Below are 14,518 nucleotides of genomic sequence, written 5' to 3' on the forward strand. Positions count from 1 at the left end.
TACCATTGCTTACAAAAACAATAACAATTTATTAAAAAATAAAACTTATGATTTATGGTTTATTCTATCGATAGAAAAGATGATGCTAACTAAGTGTATCAAAATTCATTGATGTACCTGAAGCGGTTTTAATTTTATGGCGCTAGTCCACGAAGATTTTGAAAACCCTCGTACATATGAATAAATTATTTCATATTTTGATTGTTCTATAATTGTATATTCGGTAATTAAAGAGGTACCTTAAATTTTCTGAACAACTCCAAGTATGTTACAATATTGTGTTGCATGCTCTTTATGCATCCCCAGTGCATATTTTGTTTATGTAAAGAACTGATTCGAAGAGATGTTAAGAACTGATGTTAAGAACTGATTCGAAGAGATGTTACTCATATTAGTCACATTAGATGAAAGACCAGGCTAAAATTTCTGGAACAGGTTAAGTTTTAGGAGCAGGTTCCATTACTAAGAAATTATAAGACATGGTTACAAACTTCCATTAATGATGTATATAGGGATACACATTGACAGACTGGCTTCGGATGTTGGATCTGTTCATAAATTTTTGGATGAAAGTACAGACTAATTTTTAGCTCACCTGAGCCAAAGACTCAAGTGAGCTTTTCTGATCACATTTTGTCTGTAGTCCGTCTGTCCGTCTGCCTAGCTGTCCGTCCGTCTGTAAACTTTTCACATTTTCGACTTCTTCTCCAGAACCACTGGACCAATTTCAACCAATCTTGCCACAAAGTATCCTTTGGTAAAGGGGATTCAAGTCTGTTCAAATGAAGGGCCACGCCTTCTTCCAAGGGGAGATAATTATGAATTCGTGAAAAATTAATGGCATCATTAAAAAATCTTCTTCTCAAGAACCACTGTGCTTGAAAATATGAAACTAATGTGGAAGCATCCTCGGGTTGTGTAGCTTCAAGTTTGTTCAAATCATGACCCCCGGGGGAAGGGTGGGGCCACAATGGGCGATCAAAGTTTTACATAGGAATATAAAGGAAAAATCTTTAAAAACCTTCTTCTCAAGAACAGCAAAGCCATGATTGGTCATATTTATATGGTAGCATCCTCAGGTAGTGTAAATTCAAGTTTGTTCAAATCATGACCCCCGGGAGAAGGGTGGGGCCACAATGGGCGATCAAAGTTTTAACATAGGAATACATAGGAAAAATCTTTAAAAATCCTCTTCTCAAGAACAGCAAGGCCATGATTGGTCATATTTATATGGAAGCATCTTCAGGTAATGTATATTTAAGTTTTATTCAAATCATGACCCCCAGGGGTAGGATGGGGCCACAATGGCAATCAAAATTTTACATAGGAATATATAGGAAAAATCTTTAAAAATTTATTTCTCAAGAATAGCAAAGCCATGATTGGTCATATTTATAAAAAAGTATTCTGAGATAATGTAGATTCAAGTTTGTTCAAATCATGATCCCTGGGGGTAGGGTGGGGTTACAATGGGTGATCAAAGTTTTACATAGGAATACATAGGAAAAATCTTTAAAAATCTTCTCAAGAACAGCAAAGCAATGATTGGTCATATTTAAATGGAAGCAACCTCAGGTAATGTTGATTCAAATTTGTTCAATTCATGACCCCCCAGGAGAATAGAGGGGCCATAACAGGGGATCATAGTTATACAAAGGATATATCAAAAATTTCTTTTTAAGAACAGCAAAGCCATTATTTGTCACATTAATTCAAAAGCATCCCCATGAAGTATAGATTCAAGTTAGTTCAAATCAATCCCCCCTCCCCGAACCACTTTTATATTTAAACTTTTCAACCTTTCAAGACTGAACTGATTTCTGATTTTTCCTAGCCATAGTGCTCAAGTGAGCGATGTGGCCCATGGGCCTCTTGTTTTAGATTGTCTCAGATGCCAATCTTACCTACATTTTCCAGATGAATGAATGAACAGGTTGTGTTTTAAAGCTGGTTCATTCCCAAGTAATTATATACCCAATCTAACTAAACTTTCATTTTATATTTAGTTTTGCACACTACCAGTTATACTTTGGAAACTGCCTCCGACGTTCATTTGAAGGGTGATTGAACAGTTAATTTTTTTGAATTAGGTCCATTTTCAAGTATAGATCCTACCTGAACCAAACTTGTATAGATGATGCACACCACCAGAATATTTGTTTGTTGTAAAACTTTGCCTTACATAACAGTACCTAACATTTCATCTGGGTGGTCTTTTTAATCATTGATTATCTATGTTTCTGTGCATGAAATAGAATTATCCTCCAAAATGCAAAAATCATCAGGGGCTCGTTTCTCAAAAAGGCCTACAACCAGGCTTAAGCTTAGTCCGGACTAAGTCAGTGACTAAACCCCAAAATCGGACTAAGTTGCGTTTCACAAAAAGGAGCAGACTTAGTCGAGACTAAGTGAACTAAGCTTAAATCTACGCCTGCTCATGAGTTGGCGTAAGTTCTTAGTCTGCACACAACTTGAAAAAAGTGGCAAGTGTTTTGATGATAGAAAGATAAAAGAGTAATTATTTTGCACGTATACGATATAATACCTATTTATATACATATATGATATGTGAAAAATCGTGAAATTTACAATTATTATGTAGGTAAATAGAAAGGTAATAAAAATCCAGTGAGGATGTAGACTTTTTTCCTCAAAAAAAGTTTGATGAGCTATAAATTTTAAGTAAGAATTTTGAATTTTGAAACTGGGTAAGCTTAAGATATTAAGAAGTGCCCCAATTAAAAAAAAAAAAAGCGGGCACGCGTAGTATGAGTGAGGGGGCTGCAACCCTCCCGCTTTTTCCAGTAATGGGGTTTTTTTTCTGTTAAAAATGAAGTTGTAATTTACGCTGACCTTCACTTTCAGTATTTGTTTTCTTGTACTGTCAAAGTTTGCTGAATATTTTGGTTACTCAGTTACCTACCCCCTTGCTACTACCTTATGTGTATTTATTTTAATGTAAAAATAAGTGAAAAGACAATATGGCTTAATTTCAAAGGAAAATTACTTCAGTAAAATTCTTCATGCTTAATGTATTCCAATTTTTCGGAAGTACGTATGCCATGTACATCGTTTGGGTTGTATCGAAATATCACAATCGAGTACATGCACGTTTATGTTTTTCTAATGTAATTTGTTCCTATATAGATTTGCAAAATTTATCTGAGCATACAAAAATAGTTATTTACTTAATTTTAATGCTTTGTCCTTGAAAATACAAATAGGTTTGCGTTATATATCTGTTTGAAAATGGTGAAGAGAGAAAACATGCATGGGCGCTATAATGCTTTCCGTGCCTTACTTCTGGGGCTCGTTTCTCAAAAAGGCCTTAGTCCGGACTAAGTCAGTGACTTAACCCAAAAATCGGACTAAGTAGCGTTTCACAAAAAGGCGTAGACTTAGTCGAGACTAAAGTTAAGCTTAAATCTACGCCTGCTCATGAGTAGGCGTCAGTTCTTAGTCTGTACACAACTTGAAAAAAAGTAGCAAGTGTTTTGATCATAAAGAGATAAAAGAATAGTTATTTGGTACGTATACGATATAATACCTATTCATGTACATATATGATATGCTAAAATTCGTGAAATTTTTCAATTATTATTAGGTAAATAGAAAGGTAGTAAAAATTCATCAAGGATGCATACTTTATTCCGTAAAAAGGTTTGACGAGCTTGAAATATGTAAGTAAGAATTCTGAATTGTGAAACTGGGTAAGATATTAAGAAGTGCCCGTGTTAAGGAAAAAAAAACAGGCACGCGTAGTGGGGGGGGGGGGGCTCCAACCCTCCCGCTTTTTCAGTAATGTTTTCGGTTAAAAATTTCGTTGAAATTTATGCTGACCTACACTTTTAGTATTTGTTTTCTTGTATTGTCAAAGTTTGCTGAATATTTTGGTCACTCAATTACCTACCCCCCTTCCCCGTCTCCCATACTTAGTGGGTCTCTGATAGTTTTTAATTTTTCAAATGGATAATGTTTTGTGAAGAAAAAAACCCCATCTCCTTAAACAATACACCTTTAAAATATTTTTTGATAATAAGAAATATTCGGTAATTATGCCATCTATTAAGTTAATGCACTTTTACCTTAATTTCCCCTTTAATTAAATATGATTTATAGAACAGAAAAATATGAACTTGTAAAATGTTCCAGTAATTAATTATCTTGTCCGTAATACTGTTTTCCCCCCAAATTCAAAGTGTTAATTGTCACGGCGTTTAAGATGTGCAGATGGGTCTATCATTTTCTTTTAAAATAGGTACTTGTTTTTAATTAATTTTAAATCTATCGTATTTTACTCGGACGAATTTTGTATGAGTGTGTCTTTTAATTGATTTATCAGATTAACACTTTATATTACATGCATTTGAAAAGAAAGTGGTCAATAACGTGTTAAATTTTTTTTTTTTTAATTGTTAATGAGAAACAGAGTTTCAAATTTGCTGTCATTTAATGCATTATACTCATAAAACATATCAAGAAGAAATTTTGCTTAACTAAAAGTACTTATGAATATGAAGATTATGACTTGTTAATATCTTTAAATCTAGATAAAATCTTCAAGAAATATTCAGCATCTATAAAAGAAATATTATATGATCATATTCCTAATAGAAATTGAGACGGAATTACTAGATTTAAAAGAAAAAAATGGTGATGTTGAACTTTGTACCTTTCCCGATCTAAATAAATCTGATCCCGACTGGAAATGCATTAAATGAAAATGTTTCAGAAATTTATAAAAATACTATATTGCTTGCCTGTAATATGGATTAAAAGAAATTGATTAAAAACTAATTAAGCTTTTGCAAACTTTTATTGAGAATGCGTGTGCTAATGGAAATGTTGTATATGCGTGTTTTTACATGACTGTGTAAATTATCATATCGATAGCAATGTTATACTGTATGTCCAAAGTGTAATACATGTATTATAATTAGGGATGTCAACGAATAGTCGACTATTCGACTATCAGTCGAATGGACCGACGATCGAATAATGAAACGACATTCGAATATTATTATAATTAAATAAATGCAATAAATGAGTGATAACGAGATGGAATTCTCATCAGAAATTGAGAAACCACCTTTCTCAGAGACAGTCGATAAGGTTATTTTCCTCAACAAAAACGGTTGATTTTCCATGTACGTATAAAAAAGTAAAGTAGTTATAAGTGCTACACAGCTTCAAGATTATTAAATTCATGGAATTAATGTCAACTCAAAACGAAAGAATGCTGAAAAAACTATGTATGTTCATCTTAAAAATTAATGATGATGTCTGTCCTCCTTGATATATTTCCCCTCTTATATCATTTATTTATTTCCTCAATCTTCTGTCATGTTTTTGTTTTGTATACAAGTATGTACCTCTGACCAGTTTTGTATATAATATATTCACAATTCAAACATATTTATAAAATAGCAATTATTTTGGAACTTTCAGTATCAGAATTATGTATTTGAACCAGTGTTTAAATAAAATTCATAATTCTGTTTACTAAAAATGCATGATTTTTTAAGCTGACACATGCTTCTGTTTATTTGTCTCTTAAAAATAGTCTTAAAATCTTACTATCTTAAAAATTATGGCGACGTATATATTTTTTGCAATTATTATTTAATTTAAACTATGTTCAATGGAAATAAATGCAGTTTATCTACTTTGAACCATTAAAATTGTAAGGATGGAAATGCCTTACGGACTTTTTGATAGCCAGAGCAATCAATAATTGAATAAGCAGTATCTAACTGTTTAACAGTTTCATAGGCATCTGACTCGTGGATAGTGTAAGATTAACCCCCCCCCCCCCAATTTATTTCATAAGAAGTTTTAAAAAATATCGGCTGGCAATTTTCTAATGCTTGCTAAAATAAAAACTGACTGCATGTACAGACCGATTTATGAATTCGATTGACGGGGAAATCATATATTTTGGAGAATTAGGTGTCTGAATTCATTTCATTTAATCATGCTATCCACGCGTTGTACGTTGCATTAATGTTAATTTTTAAACAGATTTAAGTAAAAGGGTTTGGGGGTTATAAATACGTCATGTACCAGTGAAGTTTGAAATAAAATTTTAATATAAATGTTCCGAACATTCGACTACTAGTATCGTTCGAATAATGCAATCGAATAATCGACTAAGGAAAATACATATTTTGACATCCCTAATTATAATGCATGTACCAGCTTGAACGCCAAGAAATCTAATTCAGTTAGAATTGATAATTCTATTATGAAATTATAAATTTTCAAATCTCTTATCCACATTTTAGTGATACATGATTTCATAATTGTTAAATTTTCCACAGGTCCGTAGAACGCGGTGGGGCCAGGGGGCCCCGACCCTCCTCTTTTTCTGAGTGTAGCATTTTGCTATATTAAATTTTCCTTCAGATGCTGGTTCCCCCCCCCCCCCCCCGACCATACACACATACTGGCAAATTCCATAATTCCATGACTTGGGCAGTTGATATGCTTTTTGACTAGGCAAATTCACGACTTGGGTAGGTTTTTGACTTGGACAGTTCATGAAGTTTTTTTGGTCACATTAAATCAATTTGGGAAGTTGCCCCCCCCCCCCCCCCCCGCAACCCTCACTTTTTGATAGTTTAGTTTTTTGTTGTTTTTTTTTTTTTGGCGTGTCAGATTTTTTTTTTTTTTTGGGGGGGGGGGGGATCCCTCACTTTTGAAGCCGTTGCTACGAACCTGTTCCAGGCCTTTGTCACTGCCTTATGTGTATTTTTTTTAATGTGAAACATAAGTGAAAAGACAATATGGCTTATTTTCAAAGGAAAATTACTTCAGTAAAATTCTTCATGCTTAATTTATTCCAATTTTTCGCAAGTACAAATGCTACATGTATTTACATCGTTTGGGTGTTAATGTACGATTGTATATCGAAATATCACAATCGAGTACTTGCACGTTTATGTTTTTCAAATGTAATTTGTTCCTATATAGATTTTTTAAAATTTATCTGAGCATACAAAAATATTTATTTAATTCTAATGCGTTGATCTTGAAAATACAAATAGGTTTGCGTAATATATCTGTTTGAAAGATGGTGAAGACAGAAAACGCACACTCACGCTTTCCGTGTCTTTGTATTTAGGTTTAAGTTTGATATTAATTTGATCCGCCACATGAAATTGTAGTCTCTAATCCAAATAAAATACGATCTGCGCATGCTTAGTACTTAGCGAAGGGGTCTTAGTCTTAGGTCTAGTCTTACGCCGCTTTCTGAAACGCGATTAAGGCCCGTCTAAATTTTGGCGTAACTTACTTACCAGGGGGTAGTCGGACTAACTTAGGCCCAAATCTACGACTTTTTGAGAAGCGAGCCCCTGTATTTAGGTTTAAGTTTGATATTTATTTGATCCGCCGCATGTAATTATAGTCTCTAAACCAAATTAAATACTTTTTTGCGCATGCTTAGTACTTAGCGGAGAGGTCTTAGTCTTTGGCCTAGACTTACGCTGCTTTCTGAAACTCGATTTAAACCTGTCTAAATTTTGGCGTAACTTACTTAGTCGGACTAATTTAGGCCCAAAATCTTCGACTTTTTGAGAAACCAGCCCCAGAAGTCCAATTAACTATGACTAAGTATGCAGATACTGGATCTTTCAAGTCTAATTTTGTACCATAAAAGAGGCATTAAAGAATTTCATTGTTTTGAAATATTACAGTCAACCACTTACTGTTATTACCGGTACTTTACTGTTGTTTACAGTTGATGTTCCTAGCTACTGTATGGTGCACAAGATGGCAATATTACCAGATCCTCAGACCTGTGCTAAGTATTTTAACTGCTCAGACTATGGTGGAAGTCATATCGAATGCAGATATCCAGATTTGTATTCTACACAAGAGAAAAGATGTGTCAATTTCACCCTGGTTAAATGTGGTTCAAGAACAGAAACACAATCTCCTTGTAAGAATACAGCTAATAATGTTATTAACATATCAATATTAGTAGCTTAATTATATTTATATTAAAAACCTAATTTGAATGACTGACTTTAAGGACATTGGCAAGGCACTGTTTTTCGGAGAGAAAAAAGGTTAAATACAAGGGTTTTTTCACCTGTAAAAAAGTGATTGAGAGTGATCTCCCGTGTAGAATTGGTCAAGACCAATAAAGCGTATGCTACAGAGGTAATAAAACAAAAGCACGTGTGCTTCTTTTAACTGGTAGAATCACCTAAATACAACAAGAAAGAAAAGTAGTAATGGCTTTTTCGTACATTGTGTTCAGGGGATAGTGAGCCAACAGGTCGTCATTTACCGAAAAGGCAAAGAAGTAATATATGCAGCAGCTGAAAGGTAGACCGGCTGAGAACAGTTCTTAGGTCATGTGCAGGAGGCACCATATATAGTGGCTACGTATAAAAAAAAAATAATAAAAAAATAAATCCATGCCAATATTTTTATGACAATTTGTTTCCAATAAAGCAAATGTGAGATAGAAACAGTCAACTAGATGGTAAGGGGAGTAACTCAAAAGTAAAGAACGGTGCCAGTATGTCTGAATCATGTTTCTATATATACATTTTCAGCCAAAATATCTAAATATTATATGAAATGAGGATACAATAATGTATATAATACATACACTATATGAAAAAATGAGTTTTGGAGAAATCTTTTGGTAAAAAATTATGTATGTCCCTTTTATCAACATTTTACATAAGAAATGCATTGAGAATTGTAAAGGCATTGATTTGGCAAAATTTAAAAAGGAAGGTTAGCTTGGAGGGTTAAATGAATCAGAAAATAAGCTGTTTAGTACCATTACACCTGCTCGAGTTCCTGAAAAATTCTATACAATAGTCAGGAACCTTGCCAATGTCCTTAAACAGTGCAATCGGTCATATATATACATGGTAGATAAACATCAGTCTGTAATTGTGCAAGTGTCAAAATGAGTATCAAGCACAAAAGTCACAGGAGAGTCACAATTTAATCCAGTTTCCAACTTTCCTATACGAGTATAGGCTGATTTTAAAAAAAAAAAGGTTTATTATGTTCAGAAAACAGGGCTTAAGCTTACGTGCATATAAAATGTGGTAGTATCCAAGGCCGTCGCCAGATTTCAGGAACTTGGGGTGCAAGGAGGGTCTGTGAGGATTACTCCCTTTGAATTGTCTGAGGCACTTTTTAATTTTTTTTATTCCCCGCCATGAATATGGCCGGGGCATATAGAGTTTGTCATGTTCGTCTTCTGTCCCTCTGTCCTTCCGTCGCGCTCTGCGTTTAGCTCAGTTCATAGCTCATTTTCAAAGAACCTATTCAGATATTTTCATCAGACTTCATATGCTGATTAATATTGAAGAAGTCTACTCAACTGCATCAACATTTTTTTTTACCTTTATCTCAGTTTTCTTAAATTAATGTTTAGCTCAGTTTTAAAGAAACTATTCAAGGTAGTGTAGTCAAATTTCATATTCTGATAGATGCTGATGAAAGCTATTCAACTGCAAAACATTTTTGATCTTGACCTTTCCTTTGACCTTAACGTCACGTGTCTTAAATTAGTGTTTAGCTCAGTTTTATTGTTTGTTTGTTTGTGTATTGTTTAACGTCCCTCTCGAGAATTTTTCACTCATATGGAGACGCCACCACTTGCCGGTGGAGAGCTGCAAATCCTTACCTATACTCGGCACTCAGGGCCATTGAGCAGTGAGGAACCTTTTTCGTGCTAGCATCTACTCCGACACGGGACCTCGGTTTATACGGTCTCATCCGAAGGACCGGTCCCCACGTCCCAAGTGGGATTCGAACCCGCGACGTAAGGATCCACTCCTTACTCCTCGACTCTAGAGCGGACGATCTACCACTGCGCCACACGGGCGACAGTTCAGTTTCAAGGAAACTGTTCCAGATAATGTACTCAAACTTCATATGCTGATACATACTGAAGGAAGCTTTTCAAATGCATCAACATTTTTGACTTTGACCTTTACCCTCTTTTCTTAAATTAGTGTTTTGTTCAGTTGTAAATAAAAAGATATTTTTTTTTTATTAAAATTCATATGCTGATACATACTGATGAGAACTATCAACTGCTTTAAATTTCTTTTTTGACCTTGACTTTTCCTTTGACTTTGACCTCTCTTTTCTTAATAAGTGTTTAGCTCAGTTTTAAATAAACCATTAAAGGGTTTTTATCACGTATCTACATTTCTTAAAAATGAAACACTATTACATTCTTGAAACATATAATTATCGTTTAATTATGAAATTATGTTGAAAACGGTCGTAATTAGACGATAAAACGCCCGTAATATAGGGTCCTCGAAGTAAAAATCTCCACTAATGAGATAGGGGTCACGTGGTACTGAAACGTCATAGGTGTCAATAGTCAATAGAATTCGTAAAGCTTACCGTAAGAAAAAATATATTGAATAGATTTTACGCTAAATAAATAAAATATGGCCGGTTGAAATTTTGACATCGACTATATTATTTTGGTTATGGACGGTCAATCTTTCACGTATGAACGTCTAGCAGAGAGAAATAACCAGAAAATATGCCTACAATAGGAGAGGGCACCGAAAACGAAGCCGCTGACAACTCGGGACTTCGACGAGATAGAACGAATTACTTAAGTTTAACTTCGTAAACAATTATAGATATGGGAATTTTAAATTCTCCTTCTTCTTTATTTTAATTAATTATATATGAATAAATCCTGTATATCTTCTATCTGTTCCAGCAGTGAATATCATGTACTAGAAATGACACTTCTTTAATGGCGCCGACCGCCATTACGAAGTTCACATCATTCCTACTAGATTCTGAGCGACTTTTAAAAAATGCGTGTTTGTCATTTATTATTATTTTTTTTAAGTATCTTTCCTTAAAATATTTTATAGGACAGAAAAAATTCGTGATCGATAGGGCATACGCGATTGTTCTGAACAGAAATACTGTAAACGCCATCGCATTTGCAGAAAAGTGCCCCCCTTTCATCTCTCGACCAACTCCAGGAAAATGTGGGGGAAATAAATCTTCCTAAAACCTTCCTTGTGCACCTTTGCGCATCCTAAAGCCATAAATTATACCTTACTAACTGTCAATTATCCAATTATCTCTTAATTATTTTCTAACAGGTTTAATAGACACAACAAATGATCCCTTTTGTATACACAATAAGTACTTCGATTGACACCTATGACGTCAGAGCAATGGCGCGTAACATCGGCGATCAAAATATGCACACTGAGAAATTCAAACTTTGAGTCGTTGAAACATCAAAAATATTAATTTTCTAGCAAAGACTTTTAACTATATGATTTTATTAGCATGTAAACTTTGTCACATCAAAAAATTTTGAGACGTGATAAAAACCCTTTAAGGATAATCTTATCAAACTTCATATTCTGATACATACTAATGTTAGCTATTCAACTGCATCAACATTTTTTGAATTTGATCTTTCCTTTGACCACGACCTCACTTTTCTTAAATTACCATTTAGCTCAGCTTTAAATCAACATATTCAATATATTTTAGCAAACTACGTATGCTGATAAATACTGATGAGAGCTATCAATAGCATCAACATTTTTTTTTACTTTGACCTTGACCTCAGTTATTTAAATTAGTGTTTAGCTCAGTTTTAAATAAACTATTCAAGATATTTTTGTCAAACTGCATAAATTTTCATGTTGCTTACTCATATACACTCGGCGGGGCGTTCATGTCCTATGGACAATGGGTACTTCCATATTGTGGGTTTTATGCATTTTTAAAGAAATTTTATCACATATTAACATGCATTCTCTTTCAGCACAACATATTTTTATTCAATAAATGACACAATATTGAGGATGGACTCTCATTTTTTTCATAAAAATAACTGTTTAAAAAAATTCTTCAAATTAAAGAAAGGTTTTACGCGAGTTAAAAGTTTCATAGAATAAGTATTTACAAAATATACTGCTCTTTAGAATATGTCATTAGCAAGAGCAGTTGGTCAATTAATTATTTACACAATATTGAGAATGAACTCTCATTTCTTTTCATTGTCTAAAGAAATTTGCTGTGAGTTACCGAGAATTTCAGATTCTTGCACTATATCAGACATAATGGATGGAAAAGTTGCAGACTAACTAATATAAAACATAATGTGATTCATGAGTACTAGTTACGATTATGTTATATTTTTATTTGCTCTACTCAAACAAATGTAAAACTTATATGAAATAAACACAAACTCGTGAAGTAGGATGTGAAGTGCTAAGAAAGAACAGTTTGATTATTCATAAAATTATAAAACATATCGTTGTCTTTTTATAATAATCCCCATACATGTCTCTCAAAAACAGAAAATAATAATTAGAAAAATACTACAATGTACATGATAAATATAGCAATATGGGCAGGTGGGTAGGACTATAAGAATGTACGAAACAGTGCCTTAGAAAAGTTTACCCAGTACAAAATTTCTTTTACGGTCACTTAACGCCCGTGCTATGAATATCAATCTCACATGTCTAGGTAAGGTGACATTTCTAAATAATGGATAAATAACGAGATGATGTTAAATAGTTTAGAGAATACATTCTCTCCGAGGGTCGAAGGCCCAAGGAGGGGATGTTTTCTCTAAACTATCCAACACTATCGAGTTATTTATCTCACTTTAAAAAACTTCCCCACTTTGGACCCCAAAGAAACATTTACCCATTCATATATCCAACTTCGTTGTAATACCATGGAATTTAGCCCATTTAGATATCCAACAGTGACACAATACAATAGCCTAATCGAACACCCATTTTATTCATGGACTAGTGAGCAAGAAACTGCATGGTGCTAATGTCATTTCAAACATTTTATGTTTCCACTGTTCTGAGCAGTCATGAAATCAGATGAAGAACAGTTTTAAAACCAAAGTAAATTAGAGAGGTCCAGATAGTGTTTTGAATACTTGTGAGCTGAAAGCAGAAGAAAACTATAGAATTATGATAAAAGGTTGGAAATCTATCAATAGATATATATCTATAACATATAAGATGATGATTTGTTGAGGAAAAGTGTTGGGAATCTTATGCAATACTTCTAGTAGTGCTAAAACAGATTAAAAGGTTGTCGATTGCGGAACCTGCTTTAAAAATATTCAATATCAAGATCTACAAAAAAAAGGTCGCCCGCGTGGCGCAATGGTTACAGCATTTGCTCTAGAGTCGCGGAGTAAGGAGTTGATCCTTACGTCGCGGGTTCGAATCCCACTGTGTGGAGACCGGTCCTTCGGATAAGATCGTATAAACCGAGGTCCCGTGTCGCAGTAGGCGCTGGCACGAAAAAGATCCCTCACTGCTCAATGGCCCTGAGTGCCAAGTATAGATCAAAATTTGTAGCTCTCCATTGGCAAGTGTTGGCGTCTCCATATGAGTGAAAAATTCTCGAGAGGGACGTTAAACAATAAACGGAAAAAAAAGAAAAGAATTGACGACAAGAGTGTAATAGTGCAAAATTCGGAGGAATTGTAATTTTTGTGAGCATTGGAAGTACATTTTTTGTACGATTCTAATTGTGTGAAAAATGCGATGTGATTAATTCAGTGTGCATTGGACATAAATTCTAATAGTGTGACATATTCGGAGCAATCATTTTTTATGTGCATTGGAAATGCATTTTAAACTCTTTTATCTCTTTTGTTCATTGCTTAATTATGTTTGTATGCACAGTCGGATATTTAAATGTACAACCGAAAGGCAGTTGGATATTTGAATATCCAACTTGTGATGGTTGAATCGATAAAATATACATAGACTAATAACAATGGGTGACGACATTGAAGTTTTTTAACGGCCAATAGATGACGACAATAAACAAACATAGCAACTGTCTGGGTAACTCAGATTGCTGGTTTTGAGGTCAGTACGATGATTAAGATACCTAAGGTTTATGAAAATTGTACTACGAAGGTGGATAAATAATCGTACTGACTGGAAAAAAACAGCAGTAATTGTTTTATTATATGATTCAATGATTAAATGATACGAACTCATCAAGAAGTTCATGCCATCTTACTTATTTACATTTGCTGTAGTCCTAGCAAAATTCAACAAGAGAAACATTACCAGTAGCATTAATTTGGAATTTTTCTACTTAAGTTGCTATGAAAAGAAGAGATAATGTCAGGTACTTTTATAGGATAAATTTGAGGGGGGCATAATCAGGGAAAAATGACGGCTTAAATTTTTTTTTTATTAGCCCAAAGAAAAAAGTTAATTCTTTTTAACTTCAAATTTTGTTTTGGGGTTTGGTTGGGGTGGGGTTAGGGGCGGGGGATTAAGGTCCATTAGTTGGGGACCAGCATTTCAATGAACTTGAATATTTTTGGCTAAATTAAAAAGTAAAAATTTACGTTACTTTGTTGGGAGGAGGTCCCCTGCATCCCCATTCAACCTCACAGCCACCCCACCCCAAATTATTTATTCCCTAATATTTTGTTCACCTGATGAGTGGAAGTCGGTAGCAGGTGAAATAGTTTTCCAAA

General features: G+C 34.0%; 1 protein-coding gene across 1 annotated transcript in view; it reads left to right on the top strand.

The window, feature by feature from the left end:
- The window catches only part of LOC133192915 (uncharacterized), an 804,603-nt gene that overhangs the window by 186,055 nt on the left and 604,030 nt on the right, over window positions 1–14,518 (top strand). Inside the window, 1 exon segment of the mRNA XM_061328921.1 lies at window positions 7,742–7,942. Coding sequence (XP_061184905.1) covers window positions 7,742–7,942 — 201 coding nt within the window.

Source organism: Saccostrea echinata, unplaced genomic scaffold (assembly GCF_033153115.1).
Source record: "Saccostrea echinata isolate AGI-Se365-2 ecotype Australia unplaced genomic scaffold, CSIRO_AGI_Sech_v1 ptg000025l, whole genome shotgun sequence".
NCBI classification, from domain to species: domain Eukaryota; kingdom Metazoa; phylum Mollusca; class Bivalvia; order Ostreida; family Ostreidae; genus Saccostrea; species Saccostrea echinata.